This window comes from Prunus avium, chromosome 7 (assembly GCF_965620075.1).
Source record: "Prunus avium chromosome 7, drPruAviu1.hap1.1, whole genome shotgun sequence".
Lineage (NCBI taxonomy): Eukaryota > Viridiplantae > Streptophyta > Magnoliopsida > Rosales > Rosaceae > Prunus > Prunus avium.
The window spans coordinates 413869-439568 of NC_142290.1; the positions used below are offsets into that span (position 1 = coordinate 413869).

Here is a 25700-nt window from a genome sequence, read left to right on the forward strand (position 1 = left end):
ATCCTACAATTATGCGAAATCTTTTAGCTGTAGTATCTTAAGGAGTGTCTTATGTCTGGCTGGTTTTCTGTGTTGAGTGGCTTTGAGTCTGTTTTTTGGCAAGTGTGTCCTAAATGTCATCATTTTTTCCATTCAATTTTGAATAAAAAGTGTTTCTATTCAAAAAAAAAATAAGCTGTTATTATCAACCTCAACTGGCAGCACCTTGACATGGGGATGTTTCTGATACGCAAAAGGCAATTTACTCATCCGTTGGCAGTTGGAACTGACTGGACGACTGCTGATTGTTGTCTGCAAGTAAGAATGTGTATATCTAGTTCAATTTAATGTATTTTCTGTTTTGGTAGAAGTATTGGGTTTTATTATGTTAGGTGCATTTGTGCCTTATTATGTTATGTGCCTTCAAATTGTTTGCAGACATTTTTAGAACCAGTAAAATTGCCTCCAAAAAAACGAGGATCGAAGAAACAAGATGTTAGGGTTACTGAGGACGCTCCACTTCAATGCCAGGCCAAAATCGAGCTATATGTGCGGGGACTTTGGAAACATGGGTATTCTATACCATGGACCAAAGTCCGCAAGGTGTATGTCCCCTTCAATTTTGGAGGGCGTCATTGGGTCGCACTTGAAATCGACTTCGTGAGGCGTACAGTCACTGTGTATGACTCTTACGTTGATTTTACTGCACAGAAGAAGGTGGTACAATTTCTTAAGCCTATTAGCCATGCACTTGCACGTATTCTTTATGATATGCGATTTTATGAGAGTTCGGAGCTTCAGGAGGTCAAGAAAATGGCGACTCAGAAGCCAAACTTTGAGGCATGGACAATTTGCAGGCATGGAGATGTTCCGCAACAAGCTGATGGGTAAGGTGTAGTAATTTAGTGGAGTTTATATTTATATTGTAATCAAGTGCATCTCTAATTTGTTTGCTTATTGGCTGGACAGTGCTTCATGCGGAGTTTTTGCAATCAAATTCATTGAGTATGCCAGTGCCGGGCTTCCATGTCATACAATTGACCCTTCGAAGGTTGCCTATTACCGATTGAAACTCGCAATAGAGGCTTTGAGGGAGGAGGCTTATCTATGAGGTTTGAGGCTTAGTGTTAGTACATATTATGACCATCTTTTATCCACCTTTCAAAAATGCATCCTATGTATCAGTTATGCGGCTTAGTGGTACAACATGTGTTGTATTATAATTGGCATTTTGATTTGTATGGTGGAGGGCTAATATTGCAAATGTTTTATACTCTTTTGTATTATATGACAAATGTGCTACCTAGAAACATTAGCTTATGTATGCTCTCATCAAAATGTACTTGTTTTGGATTATTTTCCTCTTAAGTGGATGAAAGGTGGAATCGATGTTTTATGAAAGGCTGTTATGTAGGCACAATTTTGTGAATGGTTTTGGTAACATGCGAAGTATATGTGATGATGTACTTCATTGGGGGGTGGTTTTTGTGTTGAATTTGGGAGTCAAATTTAAATTGACCAATGGTTTGGTTTGGTTTCGGTTCAGCATGTAATGTGTAGTTACATATAGAAACTAAATTTTACTATCAAATTGAATATAGAATTGGCTAAATTGGAAAACACGACACTGCTAACCTTTGAAGGAAGGAAAGTTACTCATACGATTAAGGCTAACCTTGGAACGAAGGAAAGTTACTCTCTTAGGGTTGAGGCAAACATTCAAACCGTACAACAATACATGTGCCAGAAACAGCAATAAAGAGACAATATAGAGGGGAGATTCTCCAACAAGTATTTTATGTTAAAGATTGGTTACATATTTCTAATCTTGACTATTGGATTGCATGTATGTTGCATATTAAATCTATCAACACATCTAATGAACGCAATTCAATGGCCGATATTAAAATATGTAACCAATTCTTAATTTAAATACTTATTGGAGAATCTCCCGATAGTACCATAGGTTGTTTACGAGCACAATTACATAACTCACATTAACCTTGACTGGTTCAACTTTAACCTATGTGTGTGAGTTAGCTTCTTTTTCTTTCTTTTCTTTTCTTTTCTTTTTTCTTTCTGAAGTATTTCTAGCATAAGTTTTTTAGCTTTAATGTGAAGTCAAATCAGGGACTTGAGCAAAACCCAAGAGGGAGTAATTAGATGGAACTGATTCTCTATTACTAAGCGTTTATTAGTAGTAATTCAATATTATTATAAGGTAACAGGAAGGCGACTGCAGGGACCCGAATACTGCTCTCCCTCTCTCTCTCTCTCTCTCTCTCCACTAATGCAAAGCTTTTATTAATTTAATTTCTTTTGTTTTTTTGTCACTCTTCTATTGATATCCACAAATTGCAAACTTAGTCCAGCAGAATGAGTTCCAACAAGTGAAGTTTCTATTCTACTATCAAAATTGCAAGTTCTTATTTATGAACTCCGGGATCACAATCTCATCAATCCTGGCTTATCTGCCACACTGACAACGAAGCTTTCACACTGTAAATCTTAACCCTTTCTTTCTGCACCCAACCAGAAAATAAGCAAAAAAAACTAAAAAATAAAATGTGTTGCAGCGTTAATTGCCAACGACAGCACCAGAGCTACGTTGAGAGATGTGTCTGCCAGCAACAGCTAACATGTGTAGTAAGTATGATCTAAGAATAAGATAAGAGGAACCAAATTCGCAATATAGTGCTAGAAAAACATCCAAAATTAAGATTTCATCGAGTAACAGATTTTTTTTTTTTGCTCTTGGGAGAGTGAGGGAGATGCACCATTGCTCGACCTTCCTGAACTCTGTAAGGACAGGGGATGTGTTCTCAAAGGCCTTATACGTGTCCTCTCTTACCTAAGAAAGACAATCAAATTAAACAAATCTCCATTTGCAAATGCAGGAGAAATAAACTAGAGGAAGTGGACAAGAAAAAGCAAATCACCTTTGCACCCGTAATAACAATTTTCCCTGACAAATATAAGAAGAACAATCTTCGGCTGCTTCATGCGATAGATCAGCCCTGGAAAACGTTCCGGTTCATACTGCACCAACATAACACAAAATAAAGCATGACAACAGAATTTTTCAGCCTGTTAGGTCTATCATTTAGTCAAAATTTTAAACTGCAAAAATCTGTTTGTTCCCTATGATTCATGTGGCCACATACATTGTCGTATCATAATGTTGTTTCAAAGTAAGGGTTGTGTCTAGGATTCATGTATTGGCTAAATATATAGTCGTCCTTGTGTTGGTTGAATGTATGCATGGATTCATTGTATATCTGGGAGGGAGTCATGAATTACATTTAGTAGTCAGGCTAGTAGAGCTTCTTAAGTAGGCTTGTAAAGCTTTATTTTGGGACATGAATGAATTTGCAGAATTCTCCAGCAAGCATTTGTTTATCTCTAGGATGTGTGATGCCCAGGACAGATAGTCAATAGACAAGAATTATGAAAGGGAAAACAAAAACAATACACACAAAATAAAAAGCTTAAAAATTACATCAAGTACTGACATGAAATACAAAATCTTGACTTACACTTGAAAAGGCCCCATGGAAGAGTATGCAAGACGCTCAAGTCTTATAGGGAATTTAACATCACAGGAGCCAACAATATTTTGAATCTTGAAATCCTGATACTCATAAAAGCATGTATTAACAAAACAATAAAAAATATAAAATATATAGTACTTGCTCTAAATGGTTTTACAAGAGAGAGAGAGAGAGAGAGAGAGAGAGAGATATATATATATATATATATATATATATATATATATTTATATTAAAGAAATTTGTCAGTACGCCCTTTCAACCTTTTAGAGATTCACTAATCTAACTAAATGAAATGATAATTATGTGAAGGATAATCACCAATGACTATCCTGATTGTGACCAGTAACAAAGGACAAATTATTTTCCATCACAGACTCACAGTACTTGAGGTTGATACTAAATCTTTTTAAGTAAACAAGGGTAAAAGTCCATTGTCACTCTACTATGCCTAAAAACACATCAAAATATATGAAAAATCCCATATATATCGAACTTTTTTTTTTTTTATAATAGTAACAATCTGTGAGAAGCATGCAACATCTACCTTCCTTGCTGCCACTTCTGATTGCTGTTCACTTTTCGTTCCTGTGCATACCTGAGTACCAGAGATATTAAATATCTTAAATAGCGGCAAAAAAGGTATAATGGTCAAAATTTAAATTAGGCCAAAAGTCACTTTTGGTCCCTGTAGTTTGACACTTCAACCACTTTTGACCCTGTAGTTTCAATTTCGTCAATTTTGCCATTGTAGTTTAGTATTTGTAGCAATTCAAGGACATGTTAGTATTCTTGTCAATATCTTTAACGATGCAAGGGGCAATTTCGTCAACCAAAATCCCTTGAGCGTAAAAGCTTGTATGAAATTTTCCCTATTTCATATTAGGGCTCGAAATTCAACCACTAATCCCAATTCTTGAAAAACCCTAAACCCAAATAACCAATTTCAAGCCCTAATATGAAATTAGGGGAGTTTCAGACGAGCTTTTATGCTTAAGGATTTTGTGTTGATGAAATTGCCCCTTGCACCGTCAAAGAAATTGACAGGAATACTAACCTGTCCTTGAATTGCTACAAATACGAAACTACAAGATCAAAATTGACGGAATTGAAACTACAGGGTCAAAAGTGGTTGAAGTGCCAAACTACAGGGACTAAAAATGACTTTTAGCCTTTAAATTATAAACAAGGCAGGAGGGAAAAGGGAGGGGAGGCTAATCACGTTCAAGGGGTCATGAGAATGCAATGCAGTAATCAACCAGCGTTGCATGAGTAAATTTTTTAAAGCCAGTTTTAGCCGCAGAAGTGCAGGGTGCAAAAACAGGATCTTATGAAATTATTGACTAACCACCCATGACTTATGGTAGTTCCAATAAAAGAGACTGAAAACATAATTTCAAAACGTGACAACTAATTCAAAGCCAATTCTACTACGTACACGACATTTGAATTTATTTTTTTGTAGGAAAAAAAATTTATTGCTGTAAGACAATAAAATACAAGGTGGCCAAGATGGCCACATGGGGAGTCTAAAACCTAAACTTCTAATAAAAGGAAAAAACATAGAAACAAATATATCTTGCGATCTTGAGCATCAAAAGTTGTCAATTTCAGCTTCAAGGTACTGTAAATTTTCGACAAAACATGCAATCCAGATAACCAGAACCAATATCAAACATACGCTTCAATTTAGACTTAATTATCAAAATTAGCTGATGACAAAAACAGGAATTTATGGCGAAGAAAAAGGCAAAATACATTACTAATACTTAGCATGACAATTAACACAGTCGTGTATGTGGAGTTCCAAACACATGTCAACAAATACATAATCATGTCTGAACTGTACCCAAATAGACATGTCAACAGACAATAGCACAATCAATTGGATTATGATATGAAAAACATAACAAGAAGTAGGATAAACTGTTCTTTCAGATCTCATATGGTAGCAACGATTTCAAGAACACCAAAGGTGGGACTGAACAGGAGCCTGAGAGATTCAAAAGCATACCAGTTCCAAAAAATTTATAGAAACAAAATTAGGAACAGCTGAAATGAAATCATGCAGTTATCAGCAAGTTGAATAGCAGAAATTTCTGGAGAGCTCACCCTCTTCCCAGAGGCAAAAATCAACGCTGTAGTTTTTAGTTCCCTTATTCTAATAATGAAAGCGGCAAAATGCTGCAAGAACATTCAATTAAAAAGAAGTTAGTACTCAATTCTCCTAAATGTCTAAAGCACCAGAAAATAAGTCATTGTATGTTATTGACAGAATTTAAGTTTTTCTGTGACAGATCCATGTGTTTGTTCCACGGGGATGAGAGAGAGAGAGAGAGAGAGAGTTCGACAGAAATTAAACCAATTTTATAAGAGGCTCAGGAATCACTGAATGCTGGACTCAGCTAAGAAAGTCAGTCTTTACTTTGAGTATTAGCATCACATCTGAGTCAACTACTGCCTAAAGAACCCACTATAACATATTTCAGTAGAGTGAGCTACCAACACTCAGCTCAACTGTCAATACACTAAAGAAATTAATTATACACAAAGTCTTGTGTACCTTGGGGTTGTATTCTGCGTTCCGAGCTTGCAACGCAATTTGCCTGAGATCCAGCCTGCAACCAAGTAAACTGTAGATACGATATTCTCGCAGGGTCTTCCACACCAATTGGTTTGTGAATGTTAGCCTCAATCATGATAGAACTTCAAATCCACCATCAGCCTCTGGCTGGTCTCCAAGTGTTTCTGTTCCAGGATGCTGCAGGTGGCAGGCCCTCTTTTGGTCCAAGCTTACTTCTTTTCTTTACCCCTTGTGACAAAAATAAATAAATCATATTCTAGCTTAAAAAGTTGAAGAACCTTGAAGAAAAGAACAGTATCCGACTTACTTTTCCAGGGCTTTAAAAATAAGACAATCATCTCCTGGAGTGAGCATCAACAATTGTCACCAAGTCCTTAAAAATTCAAATTCCAAAAAGCAGCACTGCTGGCAGAAATTGGTCACGGAAATTTGAACTGGTCCAAATATCCAAGCTAGTTCACATGACAGAAGCTTTGTTTTTGTTTGTCTGATAAAGTACGTTAAGAGTTAAAATGCTATAGTTCTAGATAGACCTATTAAAACATGTCACTAGCTAACAAAGTCACAAAAGATTTAACGAGCCATGGTCCCTAAAATTGCTGGTTATAGTTCATACCTTGGTCTTCTATTAGAGGAAACTTGAATCGACTCAATCATAGGACAATAAAGTGATTTGAAATCCTCGATGGAAACACGGATTCCGGTAAGCTTTTGACAATCTTACCAGTAATCTCTACAAGAACAAACACCATCTTTGAAATGATGAAAACGATAAGCATCCCGTACTATGATAGTTCGATCCGAAATCTTTGACATGTACTTGATCCAATTATGGCAATCATTACAAACACGAAGATTCTTAATTACACGTATAGGGATCGTATTAGATAAGCTGAGTAGGCCAAAAGAGATTGCCAATTTCTCACTGTGAATATACTCAGTCGGATCTTTCTGCTGCTGCTCTATTTCATTCCAAAGGTTGTAACGGTCTTCAACATAACCAATTTCAGCTGCCCGCTCATTCAAATCCCCTAAGAATTCATAAATCTTATCTGCACGCGGGTGCAGTTTGTCACCAACAAAGAATGCATGAACTGAGTTTTTTACCTCAATCCAGCTACGACCAGGCTCTTTCTTCACACCCCTTTCCTTCATTAATTGCCTCGTCTGATCCCTACAACCCCACATTCCTGCTACTGCATACATATTTGATAGGAGAACGTAAGTTGCTGAGTCTTCAGGTTCCAGTTCTAGAAGATGATGGGCAGCAAACTCTCCAATTTCTGTGTTCTTATGAGTTATACATGCACTTAAGAGCGTCCTCCAAATCATTGCATCTGGTTTCATTGGCATCTCCTTTATAAATTTTCTTGCAGAGCTCAAAGAACCAGCTCGCCCTAGAAGATCAACAACACAAGCATAATGTTCAGGCTTAGGCACTAACCCATGCTCTTTGCTCATGGATTCGAAGTAACCAAGCCCTTCATCTACCAAGCCTACATGGCTACAGGCTGAAAGTACTCCCACAAATGTGACGTGGCTTGGTGCTACACCAAGTTGTTTCATCTCCTCAAATAGATGTATTGATTCAACACCGCGCCCATGTTGAGAATAGCCAGTAATCATGGCATTCCAAGAAATCTCATTCTTTTCAGGCATTTCAGAAAACTCTTTATTGGCATCATTAATGCTACCACACTTCGAGTACAATGTGATTAAAGCATTGGAAACCTCAGTTTCGGAATTCTTCCCAGTTTTTATAATTGCAGCATGGATCTGCTCTCCTTGTTTTATATTTGCTAAATTAGCAGCAGCACTAATTGCAGAGCCAAATGTGAACAAATTAGCTTCTACTCCAGCTTTATTCATCCGATTAAATACCTGCAGTGCTTCCTCAAAGTACCCACTCTGTGCAAACCCAGATATCAATCCATTCCATGATATATTATCTTTAGCATCAATTGCCTCAAATGCATGGTATGCTTCCAATATTCTACCACATCTGGCATACAGGGTAACAAGTGCATTTCCGACTGACAGGTCATCTGAACAACCAGACACACACGACTGAGCATGAATTTGTCTTCCTTGATTGAGTGCTTGAATACCAGCACATGCACTTATTGCACTTGAAAATCCTATGTTGTCAGATCGAATTCCTCTCTTTTGCATTTCTTCAAAAAGTATAAGAGATTCCGAAAATAAATCATGCTGTGCATACCCTGCGATCATAGCAGTCCAAGACACAACATCATCCTCAGTGAGTCTACTGAGAATTTTCAGGGCAGTATCCAATTTCCCATGCTTAGCATACATATCAATAAGCACACTGCAGACATAAACATTTAAATGAAAACCAGTTTTTATAACTTGAGTATGTATTTGTTCTCCTAAATTGAGAGCTCCGACAGAGGTACAGGTTCTCAGAATACTAGGGTAGGTGTATTGATTAGGAATCATGCCCTCAATATGCATTTGCCTAAAAATATGAAATGATTCATTAAGATCATCTAGCTGACCATAAGCAACTAACATCACATTCCACAGGACAACATTTTCTGTCTCTGTAGTAAGGAAAAACTCATAGGCAGTTTGCACATCAGAGCATTTCACATAAAGATCAAGCAGAGAGCCTTCAAGGATGATATCTGATGACATTCCCGCTTTTATTGCAAGTGAGTGGAGTTGTGTTCCCTTATGCAGAGCACCAACATCTGCGCAGGCACTCAAAAGACTAGCAATTGTAACACAGTCTGGTTCCAAACAATCAATCTGCATTCTTTTGAACAATTCCAATGCTCTATCACTATACCCACGCTGAGCTAGCCCAGAGATCAGTGAGTTATAAGATACTGCATCCCTGTGGATCATTGTTTTGAAAATTTCTTCAGCAGATATGAAGTTCCCTGAGCGGGAATATAATGTCACAAGTGCATTGCATACATATGTTTCACAAGAAAATCCCCCCTTGAAAATAAGGCCATGCAGCTGTGCTCCCATCTCAAATAACTCTATTTTGGTGCAGGCACTTAGTACGCTCGAGAATACATAAGGAGTGGGTAAAATTCCTGATGTTTGCATATGAATGAATAAGAGAACTGCTTCTTTTTCCCGTCCATTCTGAGATAAACCAGAAATCATGGCCACCCAAGAAACACTATCCCTTAGATATAATTTATCAAAGACCTTTTTAGCATAATCCACATACCCTTTTTTGGCATACAAATCAATTAAGGGATTACATACGAGCAAATTAGTACCAAAACCATGACATATAATCCTTGTATGAATCTGTTCAATATATTGGAAACGGACATTACCCCCACCACATGCCCTTAAAACCCAGGCAAACGTGGTCTCATCAGGATGCACATTATCTGCTATCATTCGAGAAAAGAGATCCAATACGTGGCTGGTCAACTTCTTTGCAAGAAAACCATGAATTATGTTATTCCATGAAAATGAACTTCTGTGGGGCATGTCATCGAAAACCTTAACCGCACCATCTAAATCACCACTGGCAAGATAAGCATCAGTGAGGCCATCACATATTACCTGTTCGGCATCAAAACCCAGCTTCAGAATCGTAGAGTGAAGCTTCTTAGAATCTAACAAGGACCCAGAACTTGAGCACCCTTTTAAAAGCCAAATATAAGTCTGACAATTAGCACGAACGCAATGTGCTTCCACCGAATGCAGGAATTCAATCCCCTTTGGATTACTTTCATTTTGATGAACTAGACTACCATCGAAGATATGGGCTTTCGGTGCTGCGTTACTATATTCTGCCGAGCTCAACCTTGTGACATTCCCACAAAAGCACTGCAGAAAATTTCAAACATTAAAGAGAAAAACGAGAATACCCAGAAGACATTAAAAGATGGCGATTGGTTTGGTGCACAAGAGAATTACGAAAGAGAGAATGATTACCTTGTGAGGATTGATAAATGAGGCGGGTTTGGTTGTGAGAGTGAGTTGGTTTCTGAAATGACGCGGGAAGCGATGGGAAAACAGAGGCTCAGGGAATTGGTTTAGAGCGAGCATCAAGGACCTGAGACACCCAGACCCACTCATCTGTGAACTGTCATGGAACTGGTATATGAGAATGGGAATGGGAATGGGGATGGAATGCAAGGAAAATAGATGATAGAGTCAAGCACAATTCTATTGCATCACCTCACCATTTTCTGGTTGTATGATTCCCAAGAACCCATTAACTGCAAATGTGAAACCAAATTATATGCTTTCTCAGACTTTGCCATATCATACCATTTGGAGAGTGGTAAATGGAATATATTGGTAAAATCTAAGGAACAATGCTAATTTCCAAACCAAAACCAAACTGAGAGTCAATAGAATTCAATAAGATTAAGAGAGAGAGAGAGAGAGAGAGAGAGAGAGAGAGAGAGAGAGAGAGTGTGGCTTACCTGGAAATGGTGATAAGTAATGAACAGAAATCACAGTCCCAGTGTTGTTTGACTTCTGATGTAACTTTGTACATAAATGAAACTATCAGCACCACCAGGAAGTAGTAAGAAACTAAATACAGTAAACAAACAAGAAACATATGTTACAACCAACAGGGCAGCTACTTGCAGTTTCGCTGTAATTTCTTCCATCTTCCCTTCTTGTTTGTACGTTGTAGGGTTGTAGGGTTGTAGCCACTCCCGCTCTGATTACTTTACAACCACACACCTGCGGAGTTGCAGTTGCAGAAGATGATGGATGGAAGGAGGGAGGGATTGCGGGTATCGGCGGCGGTATGGCTTTGAGGTTTAAGATATTCACACCTTCATCTTTTTTCTTATCTTAAAATTTATTTTATTTTGCACTTTCATCATTTTGTCCAATCATTAACTTAAATACTTATCGGAGAATCTCTCTTAATAATAACTAGCCCCTTGGCAGGCCCGCTTATGCATGTGCAAATTGGTTTTTTTCATTTTATTATAGAATTAAAAAAGATAACGGGTAGTTGTATTCTATAAAAATATGACCTATTATTTTATTTTTTTTTATTATTTTTTTTTTAATATGAAAAAGTGTGAATTTATCATATTATCCCCATTTAATTAATAATTTCAATTCTTAATGTTTAGATTAATCAAAGGCATTTTCTGGTATTTTGAATGTTTTATCATGCTCTGTCTTTTGCTTTATATATATAGATAATAAGTGGGATTAGGGAGAAAGAATTAGAGGAGGTTTTATTTTACTTTGATTTTTGAACTGTTTAATAATCACTATTTTACCTTTATTATATTATTTAATGTAAATGCACATAAAAATTGGTAAAAAATATTCTATTAAATAATTGTAAAATGCAATTCAACGTCCGAGATTAAAAGTATGTAAAGAATCCTTAACATAAAATACTTATTGGAGAATCTCCCTTGTTGTTGTAGTTGTTATCATTGTTATTATTTTTAGGGTAAAATATGCTTTTGGTCACTTAATTTTACACAAAAATTGGTCACTAATAAAAAAATAGCTAAATTCATCACTGTGTTTCCCAAGATTTACAATTTACAAACATATGTTATCTTCCGTCAAGTGTAGTTTTTTTTTATAAAAAATTTAAGAAAGCACCTTTAGTCTTCCTCTTCTAACTCAACGAATTATGGTATATTGTCTATTAGGGTTTAACAAATTGGGGTGAATCTTGGGTTGAAATCGAAATTGTGAGGTATAAGGAAAATCAAAAGGCCAAACCAAATTTAAATGAAATCAATAACTTATCAATATATTTTGGTGCTCTACCTTGATTACATCTCCTTGCCATATGAAGTCAAAATACAGTTCTCACTCAATTGATTCATACTTCAAAATAGCATCCAATATGTGACATTATACCTCACAATTTCTATTTCAACTCAAAATTTCCCCTAATTTGTTAAACCCTTAGAGCACAATTTGTTGAGTTAAAGGAAGAAGATTGAATGTGCTACCTAAAAAAAAAAAAAAAAAAAATACACTTAACGGGATACAACGAAATGTCTATAAATTATAAACTTGGGAAACACAATAACCAATTTGGCTAAAAATTTTTCTCAACGACCAAATTGAATTTTAACCCTTATTTTTATTATTAGTTAACAAGAAGGCAACTGCAGGGCCCTTAATACTGCTTTCTCACTCTCTACTAAAGCTAATGCAAAAGCTTGTATAAATTCCATTTTCGTTCTCTCTTTTTGGTGACTCAGTCCAGCGGAATGAGTTCAAATTGGCTGCATCGTGAAAGAAAAGGAGAGAACAAATTCAATAGGATATCATTTATGCAAGAAATAAGTGAAGTTTCTATTCTACTATCAAAATTGCAAGTTCTTATTTATGAACTCCTCCGGGATCACAATCTCATCAATCCTGGCTTATCTGCCACACTGACAACAAAGCTTTCACACTGTGAACCTTAACCCTTTCTTTCTACACCCAACCAGAAAATAAGAAAAAAAATTGTTGCTGCTTGCATTGCCAATGACAGCACCGGAGCTACGTTGATAGACGTGTCTGCCAGCAACAGCTAACATGTGTAGTAAGTATGATCTAAGAAGAAGATAAGAGGAATCAATTAGCAATATAGTGCTAGAGAAACATCCAAAATTAAGATTTCATCAAGCAACAGATTTTTTCTTTTTGCTCTTGGGAGAGTGAGGGAGGCGCACCATTGCTGGACCTTCCTGAACTCTGTAAGGACAGGGTATATGTTCTCAAAGGCCTTATACGTGTCTTCTCTTACCTAAGACGTCAAATTAAACAAAACATTATCAAATCTCCATTTGCAAATGTAATAGAAATTAAACTGGACAAAGTGGACAAGAAAAAAAAGCAAAACACCTTTGCACCCGTAATAACAATTTTCCCTGACACAAATATAAGAAGAACAATCTTCGGCTGCTTCATGCGATATATCAGCCCTGGAAAAAGTTCCGGCTCATACTGCACCAACATAACAGAAAATAAAGGATCACAACAGAATTTTTAAACCTGTTAGGTCTATCCATTTCGTCAAATTTTAAAATGCAAGGATCAGTTTGATCCCAATGATTCATGTATTGGCCACATACACTTTCCTATCATAATGTTGTTTCAAAGTAAGGGTTGTGTCTAGAATTCATATATAGTAGTCCTTGTGTTGGTTGAATGTATGTATGGATTCATTGTATATCTGGGAGGGAGTCATGAAAAAATTTAGTTGTCAGGCCAGTAGAGCTTCATAAGTAGGCCTGTCAACCTTTATTTTGGGACATGAAAGAACTTGCAGAATTTGCCAGCAAGCATTTGTTTATCCCTAGGATGTGTGGTGCCTAAGTCTCCTACTGGGGTGATGATGGTAAAATTATCCATTTAGTCAAAATTTCTCCTCTCGTCCTTGAACTTCCCTGTTGTACTTTAACCTACCAACAATTTACAGCTATTGTAAATCACAAATCTCGACTGGAGAGGGGACACACACAAATCTCATCGAGTATAAGCACCTAGAATGCAAAATGTCCACATGCAAAGATAACAATCTCATAAACTTGATCATAAAATATAAACACCTAAAGTGCCAACCACAGACTAAGATGATCATCCCAAGAGTAGAACGACATGTACATCAGATCATGAAAAAAATTTAACATCAATAGACAAGAATTATGAAAGAGAAAACACAAACAATACACGCAAAAAGAAAAGCTTAAAAATCACATCAAGTACTGACATGAAATACAAAGCCTTGGACAGATAGTCTTCACTTACACTTGAAAAAGCACCATGGGAGTATGCAAGACCCTCAAGTCTTATAGGGAATTTAACATCACAGGAGCCAACAATATTTTGAATCTTGAAATCCTGATACTCATAAAAGCATGTATTAACAAATAATAAATAATAAAAAATATAAAGGACTTGCTCTCAATGATATTACACAAGAGAGAGAGAGGGGGAGAGTGATACCTTAAACGAAGCACTAAATCCAAGCTTTTGGATGATTCGGGCATACTGGGAACCAAAAATATCAAAACAGATGAAAGAAATTCGTCAGTATGCCCTTGCAACCTTTTAAAAGATTCACTAATCTAACTAAATAATTATGTAAAGGATAATCATCAATGACCACTCCCACTCCTGATTGTGACCACTAACAAAGGACAAATTATTTCAGTCACAAACTCACAGCACTTCAGGTTGATACTAATTTTTTTAAGTAAACAAGGATAAAATAAAAGTCCAATGTCACTCTACTCTTGCCTTAAAATGCCTAAAAATGCATCAAAATATATGAAAAATCCCATATATATAGAACTACGTTTTTTATAATAGTAACAATCTGTGAGAGCATGCAACATCTACCTTCCTTGCTGCAAGTTTTGATTGCTGTTCACTTTTCGCACCTGTGCATACCTGAAGTACCAGAGAGATTAAAAATCTTAAACAGAGGCAAAAAAGGTATAATGGTCAAATTTTAAATTATAAACAAGGCAGGAGGGGAAAGGGAGGGGGGCTTATCACGTTCAAGGGCTCATGAGAAATGCAGTAGTCAACTAGAATTGCACGAGTAAATTTTTGAAAGCCAGTTTTGGCAGCAGAAGTGGAGGGTGCAAAAACAGGATCTTATGAAATTATTGACCAACCACCCATGACTTATGGTAGTTCCAATAAAAGAGACTGAAAACATAATTTCAAAATGTAACAACTAATTCAATGCCAATTCTACTATGTACACATGCCATTTGAAATGAAACTCATAAAAGGATGCCTCCATCTCCAAATATATCTTGTCATCTTGAGCATAAAAAGTTGTCAATTTAAGCTTCAAGATATTGTAAATTTTCGACAAAACATGCAGTCCAGATGACCATAACCAATATCAAACACACACTTCAATTTAGACTTAATAATCAAAATTAGCTGAAGACAAAAACAGTAAATTATGGCGAAGAAAAAGGCAAAATACATTACTGATACTTAACATGACAATTGACACGGTTGTGTATGTGGGGTTCCAAACACATGTCAACAAATACATAATCATGTCTGAATTGTACCCCAATAGCCATGTCCTCGGATAATAGCATAATCAATTGGATTATGATATCAAACACATCAAGTACGATAAACTGTTCCTTCAGATCTCACATGGTAGCATAGATTTAAAGAACAAAGACATTTACCACCAATGGTGGGACTGAAGAGGAGCCTGAGAGATTCAAAAGTATACCAGTTCCAAAAATGTTATAGAAACAAATTAGGAACAGCTGAAAAGAAATCATGCAGTTGTCATCAATTGGAATAGCAGAAATTTGTGGAGGGCTCACCATCTTCCCAGAGGCAAATATCAATGCTGTAGTTTTTGGTTCCCTTATTCTCATAATAACAGCGGCAAAACGCTGCAAGAACATTCAATTAAAAATAAGTTATTATTCAATTCGGCTAAATGTCTAAAGCATCAGAAAATAAGTCATGGTCTGTTCCTGACACAATTTAAGTTATACCGAGATGGATCCGTGTGTTTGTTCCAGGGGGATGAGAGAGAGAGAGAGGGAGAGAGAGAGAGAGAGAGAGTTCAACAGAAATTCAACCAATTTTATAAGATGCTAAGGAATCACTGAATGCTCGACATTAAATAAATAGTGATAGGATTATTCGCACATCCGTTTAGTTTGATATTAATTATGTTTTTTTTTCCTTCATAAAAACTGGTCCCTTTTATTACAACAAATACTTATTGGCTGGGAGGACTTGGGAGGCATACGTATGAAAAGCAGCATGGAATTAGTACAAGTGTCAACTTTCACTCGTTTCCAATACTTTCTACCCACGTGAAAAGCAACGACATCAAAGTTTCAGTGAATGTCAGAGGCTAAAAAAAAGAGTGAACTACCAACACTCAACTGTCAATACACTGCAGAAATGAATTATACACAAACTCTTGCATACCTTGGGGTTGTATTCTGCGTTCCGAGCTTGCAATGCAATTTGCTTGAGATCCAGCCTGCAACCCAAGTAAACCGTAGATACGATATTCCTACAAACACAACCAGAACAGAAGGAATTAATAAGCTTCATTATTTAGCATAAAATACTCCAGATTATAAGAATAATGTGTTAATAAAAAGTAAAAGAAAAGAATTGAATATTAATAATTCCACTACAAACAAACAATAAGAGATGAAAACTTGTTGATAATTCCGCACATTCTATAGTAAAGACATTTTAATAACATTTCTTCATATCTTTGTGCTAATAGCACAAAATTTTGCATGACCCAAATATCCATATCGAATAAATGGATAGCATGGACCAACAAAGGGCACAAAACCCATAAGCTTGTTTTTAAGTAGCGAGTTCTACCACAGATACAGTACATTTGGCATCAAAACAAGTTCCATCGCACAATAGAGTTATAGCTCACAGAAGGGAGGCCTATAGGTTAGATTAAAATTTCTTGATATTATGCATGCGAAAAGTACCGAGGCACTGAAAACCTGTAGGTGACTAGGAAGGACAAAAAACTTTATCCGCCAACCCAGTCTGGAGAGGCTCCAGGTACGGAAACCTGGTGTATTTCATCACCAAGCTTGGCCGGAAAACTAAAAACAAAAATACTCCTTCCATGTAAACCAGTTTTGAGAACAAGTTCGAGCCGTAGCTTCGTTTACAATAACAGAGAGCACTATCTAATGGAATCTTTCATTGGCAGATAGAATTCAATTCCCACAAGATTTAGATAAAACAAAAAACCAAAGTTCATATAAATTGGGGAAAAACACTTCAACCACAAAAGTTGGAAATTTTTCAATCCTTTTAAAACACAAAAAGCATCTTAGAGATGCAAATGAATCAGTATAAACTAAAAAATTTCATCTTCCTTCCGCTTTGGGAGACCATTGTAACCCCATCAACCTACAAACCGATAATCCTAGCATAAACCCATTAACCAATCAGATCTAAACAGGCCAACTACGCAGTACTCAACTCAGCCTTGTACACGATGAAGTTGGCTTTCTTTTCTTGTGCTAAAAATGATGAAGATGGTTCAATAAAACAGAATTAGAAACTTCAAAAGCAAGAGGGTAGAGAAAGACTTACTGAAGAGTGGGAACAATACCAGAGGGGTGAATGGAAAGATCCACAGGTTGGTTCTCTTCGAATCCACCTTGTTCCTCCATTCCCTGTATCCCACCTTCAAGACTTCGGCGATTTTCCAAAAATAGTATTATAAAGAAAAAAATTATATATGTTTTTAAGTGTTCTTCTGTTTCTGCTACAAATCCTTTAACTTTGTTTTTCTGGATTCCGGGAAATTATTCCTTATAATCGTCCTCAATCAGATCCAGAGCTTTCGGTAATCTAGGGTTCCAAAAGGATTTAAGAAAACAGAAGAATTGAGAAAATAAACTCGGAGAAAGTTCGCGGGAAAATTGGAATTTGGGGAGGGAGATTTTCAAATAAGGGTTTGTTTTATAGGTATTGATAGAAGAAATTGTGAGCGATCGTGGATTTTGTTTGGGGTCGGGTCTGGTCTCAGAGAAGGCAAATGCGATTTTATGTGGGTGGTGAGGAGGTCCTTTCCCTTCTTTTGTTGTCTGGCTTGGCTTTGACGTTTTGGCCTTTGTCCATTATACATATATATAGAGAGAGAGAGAGAGAGAGAGAGAGAGAGAGAGGCTGATTCTTATGTAACCGGTAATCCTTGTAGTTACCGGATAGTGCCGGTTTATCATGTGTTTTTCTTCGAAAAAATAATATACAATTAATTGTTGCATTTGTTATAAAATAAAATAATCAGAGAATAGGAAGTACCACTAAATATTGGGAGTGGAATTATATTTGCTCTTTGTGGTGTTTACACTAATATAGTTTCTCTTCAGAATAGACTTCACTCTCTCTTTTCTTTTCTTGCTCTCACTCTCTTTTATTCTCATTCGTGTGTGTTTACAAGCAGATATAATGCCTATTTATAGGCAAAGCAAATGGCTCTTAAGGGAGACATAATGATTTCTTTCCAACATTATAATTTTATCTTTTGACTAATACCCCCTCGCTTTATTTATGTGGACTTCACTTTTTACTTTATAACACTCCCCCTTGAAGGCCACATGTCCCTAGATTGGTTGCCTCATTAAAACCTTGCTTGGAAAAACCCAATGGGAAAAAACCTAAGCGAAGGAAAAAGAGTACAACAACATTTGGGACATTAGGGTAATGTGAAGTGCGCTCATGTTGCCTCGTTAAAACCTTAGTAGGAAAAACCCAATGGGAAAAACCCTAGTCGAAGGAAAAAGAGTACAACGCGCTTATGTCATGTGTTAGAGGACTCTTGAATGCTCCCCCTGATTTTGCATGCTCCAATTTGATTGCTTGCAGAGTTGTCGCAATCCAATGCCATGCACTAGCTTCTGGAATGTGCACTTGGGTAAAGACTTGGTGAAGAGATCTGCCAAGTTATCACTTGAACGGATTTGTCTGACTTTGATTACTTGACTCTTCTGAAGCTCATGCGTGTAGAAAAACTTGGGTGATATGTGCTTGGTCCGGTCACCCTTGATGTATCCTCCTGTGATTTGAGCAATACAAGCTGCATTGTCCTCATTCAGGATGGTTAGAGTTTCTGTTGCTGAGGGCAAGGCACATGTGTTTCGGATGTGATGAATCATCGACCTTAACCAAACGCATTCACGACTGGCTTCATGGAGGGCAAGTATTTCTGAATGATTGGAAGATGTGGCTACCAACGTTTGTTTCGTTGAGCGCCATGAGATTGCAGTTCCTCCACATGTAAATACATACCCAGTTTGTGAGCGTCCTTGATGTGGATCAGAGAGATATCCTGCATCAGCATATCCAACAATACTCGGGGCATTGGTCGATTCATTGGAATAGAATAAGCCCATGTCTGTCGTTCCACGAAGATATCGTAGAATATGTTTAACGCCGGTCCAATGTCGGCTTGTTGGAGTAGAGCTGTATCTTGCTAACAAATTTACTGAAAATGCTATGTCAGGTCTGGTACATTGTGCTAAGTACATTAAAACACCTATTGCACTAAGATATGGTACTTCTGGACCAAGGACCATTTCATCATCCCCTTTTGGACGATATGGATCTTTCTTAGTGTCAAGCGACCGGACGACCATTGGAGTGCTAAGTGGATGAGCTTTATCCATGCCAAACCTCTTTAATACCTTTTCAGTGTAATTTGATTGATGCACCAAAATTCCATCAGCACTGTGCTCAATCTGTAAGCCAAGACAATATTTTGTCTTTCCAAGGTCTTTCATCTCAAACTCACGTTTGAGATAATCAGCGGTCTTTTGGAGCTCTTCAGGAGTTCCAATTAAATTCATGTCATCGACATATACCGCCACTATCGCAAATCCAGACTCTGATTTCTTAATAAACACACATGGGCAAATAGGGTCATTTGTGTATCCTTCCTTTAGTAAATACTTGCTGAGACGATTATACCACATTCGCCCAGATTGTTTTAACCCATATAATGATCTTCTCAATTTGATTGAGAACATGGCCCGTGGTTTATTCCTGGCTGCTTCAGGCAGCTTAAGTCCTTCTGGGACTTTCATGTATATGTCTGTATCCAACTCTCCATACAGATATGCGGTAATGACGTCCATAAGTCTCATTTCAAGTTTTTCTGAAACCGCTAAGCTTATCAAGTAACGGAACGTAATTGCGTCCATTACTGGAGAGTATGTTTCCACATAATCAATTCCAGGCCTTTGTGAAAAACCTTGCGCAACAAGTCGTGCTTTATACCTCGCAATCTCATTTTTCTCATTGCGCTTTCTTATAAATACCAACTTGTAACCTACAAGGTTCACATTGGGTGGAGTTGGAACAATGGGTCCAAAAATACTCCTTTTTTTTCCAAAGAATCTAATTCTGCCTGGATTGCATCTTTCCATTTAGGCCAATCCTGTCTCCGTGTGCATTCATCAATGGAGCAAGGCTCAATATCATCATCTTTTATGATCTCAGTAGCCACTAAGAATGCAAATATATTATCGATGATTATCTCATCTCTGTTTCATAATTCATTAGTGGATGTATAATTTATGGAGATTTCTTGACTTTCAAGTACAGCTGCCATTTCAGGAGCACATGTCTCATCAAGGACATTTTCCTTTTCAGAAAGTACCTGTCCCTCTTGAGAGGGATTTGAACCATGAATTGTGGGCTCTCCATTTATTTCATTTGGATTCATTTTGGCCATCAACTTCCTCTTTCGAGGAACTGAGTCCTTTGAGCCTAGTGGTCTGCCACGCTTCAGGCGTGCAACAGATGAGCCATTTGCTGGCGCATTGCTTTGTCCATTGTGAATATCAATTCTTGCAGGTGCATTTGCAGCTGGGATATGTGATTTCGTCACCTTTGTTGCATCATTAAATGCATCTGGCATCTGATTTGCAATACTTTGGAGGTGAACGATCCTTCTCACTTCGTTTTCACATTGAGTGGTACGAGGATCGAGATGAGACAGAGTGGGTACATCCCACGATAATTCACGTCGTTCTTCAGGAACGAGTTTGCCTTGTTCTTTAGGAACAGATTTTTCTCCCCCTAATAGTGGGAAAATTGTCTCATCAAAATGACAATCCGCAAATCGTGCCCTAAAGATATCACCCGTCAGGGGTTCTAGATATCTGATGATAGATGGTGAATCAAAGCCAACATATATTCCCAATCTGCGTTGAGAGCCCATCTTAGTACGTTGCGGTGGTGCAATAGGCACATATACCGCACAACCAAAAACTCTTAAATGTGAAATATTTGGTTGATTACCCAACACAAGTTGTATTGGAGAGTATTGATTGTTGGCGATGGGCCTCAACCGCACCAGAGATGCTGCATGTAAAATGGCATAGCCCCAAGCAAAAACTGGCAACTTTGTTTTCATTAGTAATGTGCGTGCTATTAATTGAAGACACTTAATCAAAGCTTCTGCCAAGCCATTTTGAGTATGAACATGGGGAACAGGATGTTCAATGTCAATGCCTAGCGACATGCAGTAATCATCAAAAGTTTGAGATGTAAATTCACCAGCATTATCGAGTCTAATTGACTTAATAGGATAATCTGGGAATTGGGCTCGCAATTTAATTATCTGAGCCAAGAGCCTAGCAAATGCCATATTCCGAGTGGACAAAAGGCAAACATGTGACCATCGGGTAGATGCATCCACCAAGACCATAAAGTACCGAAATGGTCCACAGGGAGGATGAATAGGTCCACAAATGTCCCCTTGGATTCTCTGCAAAAATGATGGGGACTCAACATCAACTTTCGGTTGTGATGGTCTGATCACCAACTTCCCTTGTGAACAAGCTTGGCAAAAGCTGTCACTTGATACCATAATGTGTTTTGTTAATAAGGGATGTCCCTTAGAGTTGGTGATGATCCTACGCATCATGGTGGATCCAGGATGACCCAACCGGTCATGCCAAAGCTTAAAAGTATTTGAGTCAATGGACTTCTGGTCCATGACATTGTGTGCCTCAATTGTCCGTATGGTTGTATAGTACAATCCTGATGATAGAGCACGAAGCTTCTCTAGTATACGCTCTGGGTATCACTAGAAGTAATGCAAAGATATTCCATGTTTTCCTCATTCTTTGTTTCAACATGGTAGCCATTCAAACGTATATCTTTGAAACTCAACAGATTCCTTCTGGAGTTAGATGAATACAAGGCATCTTGAATGGACAGTATTGTTCCATTTGGTAACATAACTTGGGCTATTCCTGAGCCTTCAATCAGATCTGCAGGGCCTGATATGGTTGTTACCTTTGCTTTTGTAAGCATCAAGTTTGAGAAATACTTTCGATCTCGGAGGATTGTATGAGTAGTCGCACTGTTTGCAAGACAAATATCTTTGCTAGAGCTCGTGTTTTGGGGGCATCCATAATTTATATCCATGCCTTCAAATAAATAAAATAAGTTGAATCAATAAACAATCATTCAAACATTGCCACTTTTATTGGATTGAAATGAAGACAAGAAAAAAAAAACAGTGCTTCAGATAATACAAATGTTACATGAAGGAATCTAATCCAATTCGGACCCATAAACTTCATTCCCCCCTTCGGCTACAAAATCGGAAACATCTAGATGCGTCTTGTCTAACTGATGCGATATTTCCGATGAGCCTTCTATGGCTGGCGGATCTGGTTCAACATAATTTGTCTCCACTTTCCTGTTTTTAAGTGAAGCTTGATAAAGATCCGCCAAGTGCTTCGGCGTACGACATGTACGCGACCAATGTCCCTTTGCACCACATCTGTAACAAGTGCTTTCATCATTTCTGGGTACATGGCTTGTTTGTGTTTTTCCCTTATTTCTGGATGCATTTTTGCCATTCGTGGATGGATTGCTCCTTGGCCTCAAGCCATATGAATGAGCACCACGATCTTTTCTACTCCCTTGCCTTTGGCCACGCTTGCCTCCTCGCCCACGTTTGTGGATACTGCCACGAGATGAGGTGGCATTCACTTCCCGAGATGCAGTATTTGTTTCAGGAAGTGGTGCTGAGCCCGTTAGGCGAGATTGGTGATTCTTCAATAAAAGCTCGTTGTTCTGCTCAGCTAACAGGAGGCAAGATACAAGTTCTGAGTACTTCGTGAAACCACTATGCCTATATTGCTGCTGCAGGAGCACATTTGAGGCATGGAATGTACTCAGAGTTTTCTCGAGCATATCTTCCTCAGAGATATTCTCACCACATAATTTCATAAGGGAGGTGATCCTGTGCATAGATGAGTTTTATTCAGACACTGTCTTGAAATCCTGAAATATCAAGTGTGTCCATTCGTATCTAGCTCTTGGGAGAGTCACCGTCTTCTGATGATTATATCTCTCACATAAAGCTTTCCATAGGACCAATGGTTCATCAACTATCACATATTCGCTTTTCAGCGCTTCATGAATGTGGCGGCGAAGGAAAATCATGGCCTTCGCATTTTCCTCAGGTGATGCATCACTTCCATCTTCAATTGCTTTTCCAAGGCCATTAGCACACAGATGGATCTTGGCATCCAGGACCCATGATAGGTAGTTGTCACCAGAAATGTCTAGGGCAGCGAATTCCAATTTTGCCAAATTTGCCATCTTCAAAAGAAAAATGAGATGCATTAGAATTCGCAATAATCTTCAAGCTTAATATATTTTTGAACTTCAGGTCAAAAGATATCATGCATATTTTACCCAAAATTTCAAGCTCGAGATCTGGGACATTAAGCCATTTATTAATAGGAACTTCTGGCCCTGTAATTGTTTGAGGAACTCCAGGTCCTCATTTTGATTATAAAAATAAAGTGCTATAAATTTGCTGGTATGGACGATAAACCCACACCATACTTTAAATGAAAGTAAATGTGCGATAAAATAAATTCATAAAGTAAATTGTTTGCTGTATGGACGTTAATCCCGCACCATACTTTAAATAAAAGTAAATGTGCGGTAAAGTAAACGTGCTGGTATGGGCACTAATCCTGCTCCATACTTTTAAATAAAAGCAGTTGTGTGGACGATAAACCCGCACCACACTTTAAATAAATATTGCCGTATGGGTAATAAACTTATACCATACAGTAAATAAAATAAGTGTGGGGATAAAACCACCACTAAAAATATAGAAAGTGAAAACCGTCCATAGTAAATGTGGGGATAAAACCACCACTAAAAATATATTATATTTTGTGGGCAATATAACTGCACCACTGTTCAAGATATAATAGATGGGTTTTAAGATCACACCATCATTTTATTATGATAACTTGTGTTACAACGCGATGGGTAATGAAAATTACACCACCATAAAATAACAGAATGGGGTATAAAACCGCGCCATTCCAAATTATATTACAAAAAAATAAATTAAACAAACATGGATGAAACAATACAAAAATTGTGAGAGCACAAAAAAGAAAGTTTGCATGTCGTCGTAGTAGTATAGTGAGAGGAGACATATGACGGAGAGGAGAAAGAGAAATAACCACATAGTGTTGAGCTGAGAAAATTTAAAGGTGGAGAGACTGTCGTGCTGATAACGTGTTATAAAATAAAATAATCAGATAATAGGAAGTACCACTAAATATTGGGAGTGGAATTATATTTGCTCTTTGTGGTGTTTACACTAATATAGTTTCTCTTCAGAATAGACTTCACTCTCTCTTTTTTTTTCTTGCTCTCACTCTCTTTTATTCTCATTCGTGTGTGTTTACAAGCAGATATAATGCCTATTTATAGGCAAAGCAAATGGCTCTTAAGGGGGACATAATGATTTCTTTCCAACATTATAATTTTATCTTTTGACTAATACCCCCTCGCTTTATTTATGTGGACTTCACTTTTTACTTTATAACAGCATTCCTTTTCTTTCCTTTTTTAGATTATTATAAATAAACTCAATTCTAGACATGTATTTATAAAAAAACCCACGCACTATTTAAACATAGAAACACACCCAAAATCAACCCCAAAATCAACAATTGTATATTTTTTGGTTGTGTTTATAAATGGGTTTTGAGTGTGTGTAATGATGGATTTTGGGTGTGTTTATAAAGTGTTTTGGGTGTTGGGTTTTTTTTTAATTTCAGCCCCCATTTTGGGTGTTTTAGTGAAACTTCCTTCTTTTTTTTCGAAGTTGTTGCATTCCTTTTAAATTTATTTTAAAATTAAAAAAAATAATGGGTAGTTGTGTTACTTTAAAATAGGATCCATTATCTGATTTTTCTTTTAATTTTAATTTTTTTTTAATATAAAAAAGTGTGAATTTGCCATATTATCCTCATTTAATTAATAATTTCAATTATTATTATTTGCATTGACCAAGGGCATTTTTTGGTATTTTGAATGTTTCACCATTCTTTGCCTTTTGTTTTATATATATGGATACTATGTCTTGCATTTTCGTCCTCAAATCCCAATAATAGTTATAGTCGTCCTTCAATTAGGTTGCACGTGTTGCAATAATGGCCATTTTTCATCAATTCTATTTAGTTTTTCATTAAATTCAAGGATATATTTGAAAATTTCTCATAACTTATAAAAATAAATAAAATAAAGTTTAAAAAAAATGAGGGTTGGGGACAACCTGCCCATCACCAAAATACCAAAAGCTATAACACTAGTCGCTCTCATTTTCTTTTGGTTAGCCTCATTTGTTTTTTGAATCTTGATACACACAAAATGTGAGGTACCACAACCCAACTTTATCCATTCAAAGCATGAAAATAAACCCATTTTAGAAAGAAAAAAAATGTTTGTATGTTCCTCTCACGTAGGACCACGTGTCACTTTTTTTTTAGGACATTTTCTAAGGAGAGGGACAATAACATACTAAACTCTCACACACTGCACATATGCTAAGATTCGAACGGAGAACCTTTTCTGAGGGAGCAATTGCTCCCAACCACTACACTAGTGAGACCACATGTCACTTAAATTTGAAAAAATTGAAAAACACCCTAGAAATTATTGTGAATTACGTACATTGTCTTCGATTATAAATATCTAACCAATGCGTGCAAAAATGTTTATCAATAACTCCGTTAATAATTCGTTAATAACTTGTAAACAGTTTATCA

General features: G+C 37.0%; 3 protein-coding genes, 1 long non-coding RNA gene and 1 pseudogene across 8 annotated transcripts; 1 reads left to right on the plus strand and 4 right to left on the minus strand.

Annotated features, from left to right (window-relative positions):
* Window positions 1-210: 210 nt before the first annotated feature.
* Window positions 211-1090, plus strand: LOC110745325 (uncharacterized). Its single transcript, XM_088243977.1, has 3 exons — window positions 211-297; window positions 418-866; window positions 949-1090. Exons 1-3 carry the CDS (start codon window positions 211-213, stop codon window positions 1088-1090), a joined length of 678 nt encoding a protein of 225 aa, XP_088100103.1.
* Window positions 1091-2471: 1381 nt separating this feature from the next.
* LOC148292743 (uncharacterized) lies at window positions 2472-5633 on the minus strand. Its single transcript, XR_015825655.1, has 4 exons — window positions 4075-5633; window positions 3516-3610; window positions 2919-3018; window positions 2472-2830 (listed from the first exon to the last, which is right to left on the minus strand). It is a non-coding gene; the product is annotated as an uncharacterized LOC148292743 (long non-coding RNA).
* A 1094-nt stretch (window positions 5634-6727) lies between these two features.
* LOC110745328 (Pentatricopeptide repeat (PPR) superfamily protein) lies at window positions 6728-10937 on the minus strand. Of its 5 annotated transcripts, none has more exons than XM_021945407.2 (4): window positions 10539-10937; window positions 10293-10328; window positions 10042-10162; window positions 6728-9933 (listed from the first exon to the last, which is right to left on the minus strand). In XM_021945407.2, exons 3-4 carry the CDS (start codon window positions 10153-10155, stop codon window positions 6832-6834), a joined length of 3216 nt encoding a protein of 1071 aa, XP_021801099.1. In that variant the 5' UTR covers window positions 10156-10162; window positions 10293-10328; window positions 10539-10937; the 3' UTR covers window positions 6728-6831. The 5 variants fall into 5 exon arrangements, with proteins under 5 accessions (XP_021801099.1, XP_021801098.1, XP_021801097.1 ...); XM_021945406.2 differs by having other exon boundaries at window positions 10042-10192; XM_021945405.2 differs by having other exon boundaries at window positions 10288-10328.
* A 1419-nt stretch (window positions 10938-12356) lies between these two features.
* Window positions 12357-17705, minus strand: LOC110745330 (TATA-box-binding protein 1). Its single transcript, XM_021945408.2, has 9 exons — window positions 17185-17705; window positions 16033-16120; window positions 15411-15482; window positions 14446-14496; window positions 14050-14094; window positions 13852-13944; window positions 12946-13047; window positions 12774-12847; window positions 12357-12654 (listed from the first exon to the last, which is right to left on the minus strand). Coding segments are annotated over exons 1-9 (606 nt in total). The 5' UTR covers window positions 17265-17705; the 3' UTR covers window positions 12357-12653.
* A 4456-nt stretch (window positions 17706-22161) lies between these two features.
* LOC110745327 (uncharacterized) lies at window positions 22162-23220 on the minus strand (annotated as a pseudogene).
* Window positions 23221-25700: the final 2480 nt, after the last annotated feature.